Source organism: Desarmillaria tabescens, assembly GCF_030435595.1.
Source record: "Desarmillaria tabescens strain CCBAS 213 chromosome Unknown EV420scaffold_10, whole genome shotgun sequence".
NCBI classification, from domain to species: Eukaryota; Fungi; Basidiomycota; class Agaricomycetes; order Agaricales; family Physalacriaceae; genus Desarmillaria; species Desarmillaria tabescens.
The window spans coordinates 61096-72617 of NW_026848309.1; the positions used below are offsets into that span (position 1 = coordinate 61096).

The 11522-nt window shown below is 48.5% G+C and overlaps 5 protein-coding genes across 5 annotated transcripts; 3 read left to right on the plus strand and 2 right to left on the minus strand.

The window, feature by feature from the left end:
• Positions 1-1471: 1471 nt before the first annotated feature.
• On the minus strand, positions 1472-3444 carry EV420DRAFT_1639916 (uncharacterized protein; the record flags this gene model as incomplete). The annotated part of the gene is made up of 3 exons (XM_060477031.1): positions 1472-3043; positions 3097-3210; positions 3262-3444. The coding sequence occupies 3 exons, from the start codon at positions 3442-3444 to the stop codon at positions 1472-1474; spliced, it is 1869 nt and encodes a 622-aa protein (XP_060333357.1).
• Positions 3445-3992: 548 nt separating this feature from the next.
• On the plus strand, positions 3993-4888 carry EV420DRAFT_1304834 (G10 protein). The gene is made up of 5 exons (XM_060468463.1): positions 3993-4134; positions 4188-4387; positions 4439-4505; positions 4561-4648; positions 4699-4888. Exons 1-5 carry the CDS (start codon positions 4072-4074, stop codon positions 4725-4727), a joined length of 447 nt encoding a protein of 148 aa, XP_060333358.1. The 5' UTR covers positions 3993-4071; the 3' UTR covers positions 4728-4888.
• On the plus strand, positions 4884-8233 carry EV420DRAFT_1526271 (Sodium/hydrogen exchanger family-domain-containing protein). Its single transcript, XM_060472412.1, is given in 14 exon segments — positions 4884-5201; positions 5257-5332; positions 5380-5526; positions 5579-5914; positions 5958-6188; positions 6245-6345; positions 6396-6477; positions 6518-6584; positions 6635-6807; positions 6833-7237; positions 7331-7395; positions 7491-7559; positions 7579-7644; positions 7736-8233. 14 exon segments carry the CDS (start codon positions 5133-5135, stop codon positions 8102-8104), a joined length of 2256 nt encoding a protein of 751 aa, XP_060333359.1. The 5' UTR covers positions 4884-5132; the 3' UTR covers positions 8105-8233.
• Positions 8234-9757: 1524 nt separating this feature from the next.
• On the minus strand, positions 9758-10428 carry EV420DRAFT_1266392 (uncharacterized protein; the record flags this gene model as incomplete). Its single annotated transcript, XM_060467326.1, has 5 exons — positions 9758-9847; positions 9903-9962; positions 10015-10088; positions 10137-10229; positions 10293-10428. The coding sequence occupies 5 exons, from the start codon at positions 10426-10428 to the stop codon at positions 9758-9760; spliced, it is 453 nt and encodes a 150-aa protein (XP_060333360.1).
• Positions 10429-10487: 59 nt separating this feature from the next.
• On the plus strand, positions 10488-11456 carry EV420DRAFT_1526277 (uncharacterized protein). Its single transcript, XM_060472413.1, is given in 4 exon segments — positions 10488-10552; positions 10820-10931; positions 11010-11374; positions 11386-11456. 2 exon segments carry the CDS (start codon positions 10820-10822, stop codon positions 11117-11119), a joined length of 222 nt encoding a protein of 73 aa, XP_060333361.1. The 5' UTR covers positions 10488-10552; the 3' UTR covers positions 11120-11374; positions 11386-11456.
• Positions 11457-11522: the final 66 nt, after the last annotated feature.

Here is an 11522-nt window from a genome sequence, read left to right on the forward strand (position 1 = left end):
AAATTCCATCCTTTCCTGCATTTCGGCGTTTCATCCAAGACAGGGTGAAGGAAAGTCGGGTGAAGCTTCGCTTGACCTGTCTAGCAGGAGTATTACGGTCATTATATGCTTCGAGCGGAGGGCGCATGTTAGGGGCGTGTACTGAGGTCGGACCTTACTGCATGACTAGGCAGTGGACTCAGAATCCCACAAGACATAGCCTTGTTGATATATGACGACGAGTAGCGCCATGAGATCCTTTGGAGGCGGGTTCGGAGACGCATGATCGCGTAGTTTGTGCTTGTTTACGTACGAAAAAAGTCAACACCAAACACTTGTCTCTTTGGGAGGAACTTTTCCAGAAAAGCATTAGTCCCTACCTCATCCAACTACCGAGCTTCATCCGTAATTTCAAGAGCAAAAGTTCTCCTTTTACCTAGAAACCAGGGACGATAGAGATGTACGCTCCAATAACACGTGTTGTCTGTAAATTAACTCCAAGGCAGTTAGTTTTTGATAGATCCGAGGAAGCTTGTTGCCTTTCCGAGATAAGTACGGCACGTTTTCTTAGCGAGTTGAGCATACAAGACTGCGTGTTTTGCTCATTCTGAGAAAGATCTGATGGTAAGGTTTATCTACTGTCTGTGCTTCCTTTCCCAAGTGATCTAGGAACCAGTTCTTATATGTATCCGGACGGGAGCCCGTCCAAGCGTGGCGCAATGCCTGTTTGTACTGTTGCCCTTTCGAATAAAATACCAACACGTACAGGTTTGTCCAAGACATTTCTGCGCTGTCAACCATTCACTACTTACGTTTCGCGCTAATGTGAAGAATTTTAACGCTTGTCGCTTGCGATTGTACGAGTCGGAACTGGACTCGAAACTGACTCGGTGTTTCTATCGTGCGGAAATTCTTCTCAAAGCACTGATGCTATTGAATATCACAGCTACCGTCGGATCCAAAATGATTGCCCTGCACATGTACCATTCGACCCCCATTGAGTGTCGACAGGGTTATCGATATCCCATGAAGAAGCCTAGGCCATAAGCAAGTATGTTAAGGAAACACCGCCAATCGGGACCCACTTCGTGATTGCGGCGTTCAATTGAACGGATAACATAAGATCAAGTAGTTTGAAAACCGAGTGTGTCCTGATGTGAGTTTTTGAATACTTTCACAGCCCCCTCCAAATACACAAAAATACGACCACGTCATCCTTCACCACAACATCATTGCCACGTCTAACACTAGATGCCCGAACTGAATGGGTTGACGCCACACTTCCATTACTTCACGTGAACCCGTATAGATTGACCGCTATGCATGTTATCCCAGCTCCAATATACAAGAAACCTTATCAGCGTCGATAAATGATGTGAATGTCGTCCTATGGTTCCAAATGATTATGCGGTGGTAGTCCGTAGTGCTGTATGTATATATATGTATAGTTACACAGGATGTGAAACAAGAAAAAGTATATAGTCATCATCATTTAGCAGCTGGCCGACGTCCCCTCAGCGTTTCTTGAGAACCCGAGTTCAGATGATTGTCTGAAAGCTCGGATCCCAGACGTAGCGCCTGGCCGTAATCGTGAAGACGACCGTATAGTGTCAGAACGCGGTGGTGCTACACCTTTGCCTTTACGCTGATTAGTATTCTTGGCAGAGGGTGCGTCGACCTTTCGTCTCTTCGATTTTGGTTGCGTCGTACTTCCTTTCCCGTTGCCTTCCCTTTCCGAAGCTGCCTCGGAATTGCCCTCCGACTGCTCTCGCTCGGAATTCAGAGCAGGTTTGAGCGTTTGGCGCCGCCTAGCGACCACAACGCGTCTCCGAGGTTGAATAACAATATCCCGCTTTTGAACAGTACGGCGAGATATGGGAGACGCTCTTGTGCGGGTTTTCTTTTGGATTCCCGGAGAGAAACTCCGAGGAAGAGCACGTTTCCGGCTAGCTACTTGCGGGGCTTGTGAAGGTAACGATTCGGCGAACGAGGCTTCCGAGGAAGTAGGAGTGTGAAGAGAAGAACCATAGTCTGTTGTACTCAACGCGGTAGGGGAAGTGGCGCCAGATGATACATCATCATCAGACTGCAATACCAATGGTCGTATAGGGCGTCTGCCCGGACGTAATCTCAACGTGTTCGTAGGAGGAGGGAGGGGAGTCCCTAGCGTTATGTTAAATTCGTCTTCATCGTCCTCGTCCATTGACTCATCAACGGACATGGGCGAGTCTTCATCATTATTATTATTATCATCAGGAACCTGGTTTTGATCGGTGTTGTCGCTCAAGAGTTCGGCGAGGTTCGGTTCCAAAGACGCTCGCGAACTCAAGAGCGACTGCTCAAAATCCTGCTGACGCAGTGTTCTGTCGCCTTCGTTCTCTGCAAAGGAGAGCATAACGGCTGATATGTTTGGAAGAGTGCTAGTGGGAAGGAGGGGAGTTGCGGGATACGCGGATGGGAACGCGGGATACTGTCGCCATTCTTCCATCTGCATTAGTTCTTGAACGGTGTGTTGAGAGATAATATCTGGTAAACCGTCATGTCGATTCACATCTGAGGTAGATTCCGGGGTGATGTTCTCCTCTGCTGAATCTCTATAAGAGGATGGTGGGGGATACCAGACTTGATGCGATGTTACGGAAGCGACGGACGGTTTGACGGATGGGTCTAGAGGTAAGTCGGGCCGAGGACCAGCGTTCACTTTTTGGCCCACGCTTTCCCTCAATATCCTGGATGGACCAGCAGTGATGGTTTCTTGTGAGATTGTCGTATCCGATACATTCAGCAAGGTGGACGTCGAAGACGAAGCACTTCGCGTGGATGAGGTGGTCGTAGTAGCCTCATAAGACGCTGTGGAACTAATCCACTGTCGAATGCTGACATATTGTGTCAAACTTGTGGGGCGTATGTGATGCCACCAAGTCCGCATGTACCGAATCGGCAAAGCCGACAAAGCAAACATAATGTCGCCGAACATGCGCACCAGATCCAGCAGAGCGTCGACAGACGCTGTGTACGGTTTTAGAAAAGGCCGTATGACGTGCAGGTAAATAGGTTCAGCACCCTGAGGCAAACACGATCAGAAATAAGTGGTCGATCAAATCAAGGACCACACACCTTTGCACGAGTTACCAGCAGGAACAGAAGAGTAAGGGCCTTCACCTCGTCGTAGAAAGGGATAAATAGTGAGAAGATTCCTTCGAGCAAACGCTCATATGTCATGAAGCAGCACTATCTTGGGATTCAGTACGATTTCACATCAAGGGGTGACAGAATCGTTACCCAAACTATCCACACCGCCAGGCAGCCTTTCATATCCCGTTTTCGTTGCTGCATGGCTCGTGCACTCGGCAGTCCACCATTACGTGAGGACCGTGAAGGTGGCGGCAATTTCAGAGTTTTGAAAGTATCAAAGGTGTTCTGAAATAGTATTATATGTCGAAGTAGCTCGACGAAAAGTGGCATGGCTGAAAAGCGGTCGAGGGATCTTCCCTAGAAACAGAAATGATGGACCAGAGGAGGAGAGAGCTTTATTTCCTTGGAGAAGACTAGAGGAAGACACCGAGAAAAGTGCAGGACAACGCGTGGTGCGCTAGGGCCAGAACAGGCAACGATACCTGAAGGCAGGCAGAGAGTTCATTGAGAAGGTCTATGTTTGCAGATCTGAACGCGTTCAGGGCCACGAGGTGATCACGTAATCATTGCCCTGTGGACAGCAACTCGGGTCCCAGCCAATTTGGGCAGTTAACTACGACAACCGGCACCGTATTCGTCACCTTTCAAAAAATGAGTGATGAATTAAAATTTAAACCTTAATCGAAGTGATTTTTGGAACTGGAGAGAAGCGAAAACCGTCAAAAGCTGTTTCAGAGTGGTGCCGGTGTGATGCCGACGATCCAGAGCTTTTCAGTTCGGTCTCTTCCGTGCCAAAGAGACGGCTTTCGAAAGTCGGAACCTTGCAAGGTGCGCAGGAGTCGGCCCGTTCGGCATCTTCGGTCAGGTGGAGTGATCGCCGAAAACTCACGTGGTTTTGTTTGCCTTCGTTGTCGCCGTCAATTCAAATTGCCGCACGCTGGTGTCCTTCACACCATCATGCCAAAGATTCGGACTACGCGAACCAAGAAGCCCCCAGAGGGTTACGAAGAAATCGAAGTGGTATGTGGCAGTTGTTTTACCCATACCCACTTATCTTACTAAAATTTTAACAGGTTCTCGATGATTACGCAAAGAAAATGCGGGACGCCGAAAACGAAACTCATGAAGGCAAACGGAGAGCCGAGTCACTATGGCCTATCATGCGTATCTCTCATACTCGTTCTCGATACATCTACGAACTTTATTACAAACGAGAAGCTATCTCCAAGGAACTCTATGATTGGTTACTGAAGGAGGGTTATGCTGACGCCAAGTGAGTTGTTGTACAGTCTCCGATTCAAACATTCGCTGATGCCAGATCTAGTCTGATTGCCAAGTGGAAGAAAACTGGCTACGAAAAGCTATGCTGTATCCGGTGTATTCAGACAAGGGTAAGCGCCTTTTTCATTTATCAAATGGCTATTATTGATTCAGATCATTATGCAGGATATGAACTACCAAGGTTCAACTTGCATATGCAGGGTCCCAAAGGCGCAAGTTCGATCAGGCACTATTGTAGAATGTGTGCATTGTGGTGCGTTAACCTGCTGGATTTCTATGCTTCCCGACTGATTCATCGTCCAGGATGTCGTGGTTGTAGTTCGGATTCATAGTTCATTGATTTCTTTACTGCTTCATTACTTATTTTCCTGTTACCCATGTAAAGTTTGTAATAGAGGTTGTATCATATCACTTGAATGTGTTTCGTAATGCCGCCATCACAAGATGTTGATGTTTTCTTGATGCGGTAGAATGTCACATTGGTATGTCAGGCTATCTCATAGCGTTCATTTCGATGTAGGTCAGACGACGCCAGTGTCCTATTGTAATAGTACTGGCTTCAAGGTGTTTTCTGAATCGTACCTGAACTGCTAACGACTGGATCCGGGAGCCTAGATCAAATTTGGATAATAACAGGGTCTTGTTTGATCAAAAAGGGCCGGGCTCCTATAATACTCAGACAAGATCACACCCTGCCTCTGTTCCACTTTTACCCCCATCGTCATTCCTAGGACGCCATGGGTGAATTTTCACGTAGAACACTTGAAGTGGCCAGGTCGTTGGTGGGCAGAGCAGCTCCTGGACAGGTTCGTGCTTGCTGCCTACAGAACTGAAGGCTTGCTCACTGTCTAGGTTTCACAGGGAGGGGTATTCTCTGGCGACAATCCATCTGAATACAACTCAAGCGATCCCATTCGTTTGTGGGTCATTCAATTAGGTACGTTCTTAGTCGCCGATGATTATCCTTACCTAACTCTTTGCCAGTGATAATTATTTCTATGACTCAGCTCCTCGCGCTCATATTTTCACGTATTCGCCAACCTCGTGTAATTGCCGAAGTCATCGGTGGTGTTATTCTCGGGCCAACAGTGATGGGCAGAATTCCAGGATTCAAGAATACTATTTTCCCAGGTCCGTGTGATTTTGAATGTAATCCCGCACCTATTCAGTTCTCCTGTAATAGACGCCGGGATGCCCTCGCTCAACCTCACCGCCAACATTGGCCTAGTCCTGTTCCTGTTCTTGGTCGGGCTAGAAATTGACACGCGACTAATAAAGAGAAACATAAAAGCCTCATTTTCCGTCTCCGTCGCTGGATTGTTATTACCATTAGGGCTCGGTGCTGCGCTTGGCGTAGGCGTGTACCGCGAGTTCATACGTCCGAGCGTTAACTTTGGCTACTTTGTCCTCTTCACTGCAGTTGCTGTTGGTATTACTGCGTTCCCGGTCTTGTGTCGTATCCTGACGGAGTTGAAACTCCTGGATACGCCTGTCGGAGTGGTGACCCTATCCGCAGGGAGTTGGAAATGACGTCGTTGGATGGATCCTCTTGGCTTTAACAGTTGCGCTCGTCAATGCCTCCTCCGGCCTCACCGCGCTATGGGTACTACTTACCAGCGTCGGCTACGTGATATTCTTAATGTTTCCGGTTAAGTGGGCGTACGTCTGGTTGTGCAGGAGGACAGGAAGCTTGGACCAAGGCTCGCCGACGGCGTTGACGATGACTGTGACTCTGCTTATCGTCTTCATATCTGCGTTCTTCACAGATATCATTGGAGTTCATGCTATCTTCGGTCAGCTTTATCGCAATTACCACCGAACGTTTGCTAATTTCATTCTATGCCCGCAGGTGGGTTCTTGGCGGGTCTTATCATTCCTCACGAAAATGGCTTTGCGATTTCATTGGTGGAAAAGATTGAAGATTTGGTTATCATTCTGTTCTTACCTCTCGTACGTGTTGATCCGTACTTTGTATCACTCTGGCTTATCCTTGCCCATAGTACTTCGCCTTATCCGGGTTGAGGACCAATCTTGGATTGCTCGACAATGGCATCACTTGGGGCTACACCATCCTCATTTGCCGTAGTCGCCTTTGCAGCCAAGTTCCTCGCTTGTGGTGCAGCAGCATTTGCAAATGGTTTCAACTGGCGTGAAGCGGGAGCTATCGGATCTCTAATGAGTTGCAAAGGGTGAGTTCTAATCATATCATTTGATAGATATCAACTCATTTCACGCACAGTCTGGTCGAGCTCATCGTGCTCAACGTTGGCCTCCAAGCTGGCGTTTTGGATACTCGCACCTTCTCCATGTTCGTTGTTCACGCAATCATCTTGACGTTCATCACGACACCTCTTGTTCTGTTGTTTTACCCTGCGAGAGTTCGTGTTCACGATTCTGGAGCCAAAGATGCTGGTCAAGCCCGGACGGGGAATCGAAGCTGGTTTACCTCGCAAGTCTTCTTCTGACGATGAAGTGAGGACCAGGTTTGCGGTTGTGCTAGACAAGATTGAACAGCTCCCGGCTGTGATGACGCTGTCTCAGCTCTTACAGCCATCTTCCACTTCAACGGATACTTTTGTCTCATCATCTGACGAGAAAGGGTCGTCTTTGGAAGAGCGAAGTTCCAGTCTACTACCTCGGATATCCATCGACGCTCTTCGCCTCATCGAGCTCACGAATCGTACCTCGGCCATGATGCAATCCACAGAATCGGAGTCCTTGTTACAAAGCGATTCCGTTGTATCCATTTTCCGCACCTTTGGTCGCCTTAACAGACTGGTTGTTTCCGCAGCCCTCTCTGTCACACCTTACGATGAATTCCCGACTGCCATCTGCCAACCATGTTACTGGATCAGACTCTCAAATGGTCATTCTTCCGTGGTCTCGCGGTCCCGGTGCCACTTGCATCTTTAGACAACTGATGGGAAAACCGGAGGCGCACGTAATCCTTTCGACGGTGTCTTCCAAAAGTCATTTACCCAAGACCATACGAGCTCTGTCGTATACTCGGAGCTTATACGCAAGGATCTTCCTTAGTTGCCCCACCGACGTTGCACTGTTCGTTGATCGTGGCCTGAATCATGGGACCCAACCAGCAGCTCATCCTACCCTTCTTTGGAGGACCGGACGATAGGCTGGCGCTGCAGTTCTTGGTACAGCTGTGTGTGAATAGCCGGGGTGAAGGGTACCGTGGTTTGGATACACAAGACAGATAATCTCTTGACGCCCACGAGCACAACGGGAGACGACGTGAAAAAAGCCCTCGGATGATATGGGAAGGATGGGAGCTGTGCACCTGTCTGTCGCCGCCGCGGATACGATGTATGGATACCAAAATAAGGCTGCGAGCGACACGGCGGATAACTTGATCTGGAACAAGTATACCTCGTTGTATGGTCATGCGCCGGCTATTGCATCTGCGCTGTCGAGGATAACGTTCGCTACACAAGAAGCCAGCGGACCGTTGCATGCTGTTTTGGACCTCGTCAATGCGCAGCACGGGAGCGCAAACGTTATTGTGATGATGGGTAGGTCGAGGCGGATGGCTGTAGAGTCGCATAAGAGGGAGCTGGCGCGTATCGTGGCGGAGAAGGGTGCTTCCATTGGGTCGTCCGCTGCGAAAACTTTGGGTGATGTCGGCGCTGCGCTTGTAGCTGACGGCGCCAAGGCCAGTCTGCTGGTTCTCCAGGCTGCTATTGCTGCATCATGAGTTCTTCTTGGGTGTTGGGACGGTCATATGCATACATACCATGACTTGATGTACTATTTTTTATGAATAACGACTTCTGTACAGTACTGTATATCATTCATTGAATAACGACGATGCTAGGATTTCTTGCAATGTTTGAGGAACGGCTTTCTCTTCGAGAAAGATAGATTATAGGTCCCAAAAAGGAACGCCGGGGCTCTGTGCCGACACGGAACGTTCGCAGACCACAATCCCCCATGCCGCTGAGTCGCCAGCCAAGAACGTCTCACGGATTTGAAGGAATTGCAGGAACAAGTGAATATATCACAGAAAATATGCATAGTATGTACCGTGTGAGGCAGCATCCCACGTCATTACATTTTATTGTTGGTTCACATCTGCCCGCCAATGTATATGAATAGTTAGCGGAAGGAAAGACACCGCAGTGAGCTAATTGCAGTTTAAGGACCTCACATTAGCATCATGAACAATGTGGGGAGTAACAATAAGGACAGTATACTAGGGTGTGAAATGTGGAGGTGTGCGATGCCTTCTTTCCGATGTGTAAAGTGAAAAGGCTCAGCAGCCTTCAACGAGCAAAGGGGAGGAGATAGCATCAAAGACGACAGCAAAGACGGGGTCATTATATGAGGCCCTGTAGACGAAGCATACAAACAATGAATGAAGAAACAGTGTCCAAAGATAACGCGAGAGAGAATAGTGTCAACGAATGATAGTAATCGACCGAATTTCCATTCACCCCGCTCAACTAGGGCGAGATGAGATTCAGAGTATGCGCCTATGAATATAGGGGCAAAAAAGGGAAGGGTGCTGCGACATGGAGGACTTTGTGACAAGCTCTCCATGGTAGCAGTAGCCTTGCCAGGGACACACTATAGCACAGAAGCTATGGAGCACCAGCGTAGTGTTGATGCTTGGTGCAATGAAACTAGGATGCACCGCCCATCAGGTCAAGGTCTCCGTGAAGTATGTATGGCATTTCCAGATACACTCGGAGGCCATTCGCGTGAGAGAGGTCAGAAAATGGCACCCGCGAGAACAGAAGAAACATGATCCCACGACAGAGTCATTATGCGAACCCTCGCCAATGATGGAGATATTCGTACCGGAGAGTAGATGGGTATCCGCACCATGACAGGGTCTTTGAACGAACCCCTGCCAACAATGAAGAGATATAAGGACGGGGCCATTGTGGCCCAAGGACACCAAAGAAGATACAAAGGACTCCCCCAAGAATATTAGAGTAAGGAGAGTTCTCCTGTCACGTTTGTTCGACGCGTCACGATCGCCACGCATATCCATCTAGAATGCCAGTACAACTCCAGAGACTCTTTCCACGGAGTATGTTCATCATTTTCGGCACCGCACTAGAGTGGATTATGTCGGGGCGGCATGAGATTTAGAGGCTTGGACTGTTGGCAGCCTTCTCAGCAGGCTATCGTGTTATTCCGAGATAAATGTTGAAGCACGGACCCTCTACTGTGATGATCACAGTAGCCAGCTAGCTGCAAGTAAGGATTTCTTGCGATGTTTGAAGCCCGGCTTACTCTTCGAGGAGGAACGTTCTGAGTTATTGAGGCACGGAAGTGGGCAGCTGGGTCCATTGAAGTTTGAATATAATGTTATACACCATCTATGCAGGTGTAGATGCCATCACTTTTGGACGCCCGTGTAAACGGGATTTTCTACTTCGTGTATCGGCTTCTTGCCCTCTGGCGTTCCGGGAATGGTCTTGAGCAAGCCCTGCAGGATACGGGTTAAAGCACTGGAATGATTCACAGGTGAAGAATGGACGGACCAGCTTCTCAAACATGCAGGCGTTCAGTGCTCGTTCGGGTTTGCGACACATGTAGAATTCCTGAGTGTACCGTTAATATAGGTCTAAGGGCATAGAATGTAGAGGACCGAACCTGGTTATTTCGCTCCAGGCAGTTCCAGTGAGTCTCGAATTGCTTTCGCACAGTTCTCTCGCATTTTCGTGAGCCTAAGACTGTATTAGTCAGTCAATCCATTGAGGCACCAGCGAAGACACGCACAAGGTCAGCAGCACATCTCGTCACTCTCCTTCCCTCCTTCAAGCAATGAGCTGGATCCCTGTTCTCCGCCTTGCATAGCATGAAATCCTCTACAGAAGAGCAGACCCTAGCGCTCAGACACGTAGACAGACCAGACCGAGTTGAGCACATACCATTGTACTCCTTGCAATGAGCCCCGATGAAAAATGCCGCGCTTTTCAGAGGTCCGCTGGTAGCGCCGATTTCTTCTACCTTTGGAGTGGTAGTTGTCTGTGCATCTATGAGTTGGCTTTGCTCCGTTGAGCTCATCGTCGTTGATGGTGAACTGTCGGATATAACAGGCGCGGAGTCTGAAATTACCGTCAGCCAATCGCTGTTCCCAAATTGAAAGAAGGCACCTTCGCGTCTCTCCCTTCACTGCCGCGTAATCATGGTGCGCTACTGGATTGCTATCCTCGATTCACGCGTTCTCACGAAGATTTATTTTTCGTAGCCCCCAAAGCAGCCACCAAAAGTCTACCAGCTCCTGCTGCGATCGCATAAAATGACCATCTTCTTGACGCGAACGCCGACATCGACAGGTACAGGAAATCAAAGAAGAAGCCCTCTCTGCCCTGCTATCCGACGTGAATCTAGTACGATGTGCCCAAAGTCGAGGGAGTTGATGACTTTGAGCTTTGCAAACTCTTGAGAGGGAGGGATGCGGGGACCGATTCCTCGATATGAGATTCTGGACCACTCGAAGGCGATCAAGGACTGTGGTATTCTGAATTGGGAGATTCTGTATTTCCAGTTCCGGGATGAAGCGACTGGTAAGCGTTCACTTGGTGCTGTTGTGTATAGCTCTTTACTCTGCAATACAATCATTTTTTCCCACTTTTGTCTGGTAGGCGACCTGCAACCTGTGGCGTTCATCCAGCCGCCGACTTTTGAGGAAGAAGATATGCCACCACCGCCATCTGTATCTGCAAATAAGGGGAAGCGGAAAGCAGCAGACTAGCGACTGCACCGAGAGATCTTGTGGGATTAGGTGTGGCCTTTCAGAACCTTTCTTTTCACTGTGCTCGACTTCGTGGTCTGCCCTGCTGTTTGTGTATCCATTCTGCATAACATCGTTGATCATCACTCGAATTTGTACAACTAAAAACTTTACCAAGTACAAAGCATGTGTACATTGTAATTATCATACACTTAGATTTGACTACCACCAATCTACTTCGCATTTGATAGATAAAATTCGGTCGTCCGTTGTGTGAAAGATAAGTAAGGATGGGTTGGCAGATTCTCCTACCAGCGCCAGACTCAGGCTCAGACTAATGTCAGACTTTCAAGGAGACTATTCGCGCGCACGTGGAGGCCCCGCCAACTTTCGATCGCTTACATATTCAAAGTTCGTTGCGACT

Bases quoted from the DNA above. Each gene is read 5' to 3' on its own strand.
- EV420DRAFT_1526277 (XM_060472413.1), top strand. From the start codon at position 10,820: ATGCGGGGACCGATTCCTCGATATGAGATTCTGGACCACTCGAAGGCG. The intron at 10,932-11,009 runs GTAAGCGTTCAC...TTTGTCTGGTAG, and splicing joins GTTCCGGGATGAAGCGACTG to GCGACCTGCAACCTGTGGCG.
- EV420DRAFT_1526271 (XM_060472412.1), top strand. From the start codon at position 5,133: ATGGGTGAATTTTCACGTAGAACACTTGAAGTGGCCAGGTCGTTGGTG. The intron at 5,202-5,256 runs GTTCGTGCTTGC...TAGGTTTCACAG, and splicing joins GCAGAGCAGCTCCTGGACAG to GGAGGGGTATTCTCTGGCGA. The intron at 7,396-7,490 runs GTATACTCGGAG...GGACCCAACCAG, and splicing joins AAGACCATACGAGCTCTGTC to CAGCTCATCCTACCCTTCTT.
- EV420DRAFT_1304834 (XM_060468463.1), top strand. From the start codon at position 4,072: ATGCCAAAGATTCGGACTACGCGAACCAAGAAGCCCCCAGAGGGTTAC. The intron at 4,135-4,187 runs GTATGTGGCAGT...AAATTTTAACAG, and splicing joins GTTACGAAGAAATCGAAGTG to GTTCTCGATGATTACGCAAA. The intron at 4,649-4,698 runs GTGCGTTAACCT...TTCATCGTCCAG, and splicing joins TGTAGAATGTGTGCATTGTG to GATGTCGTGGTTGTAGTTCG.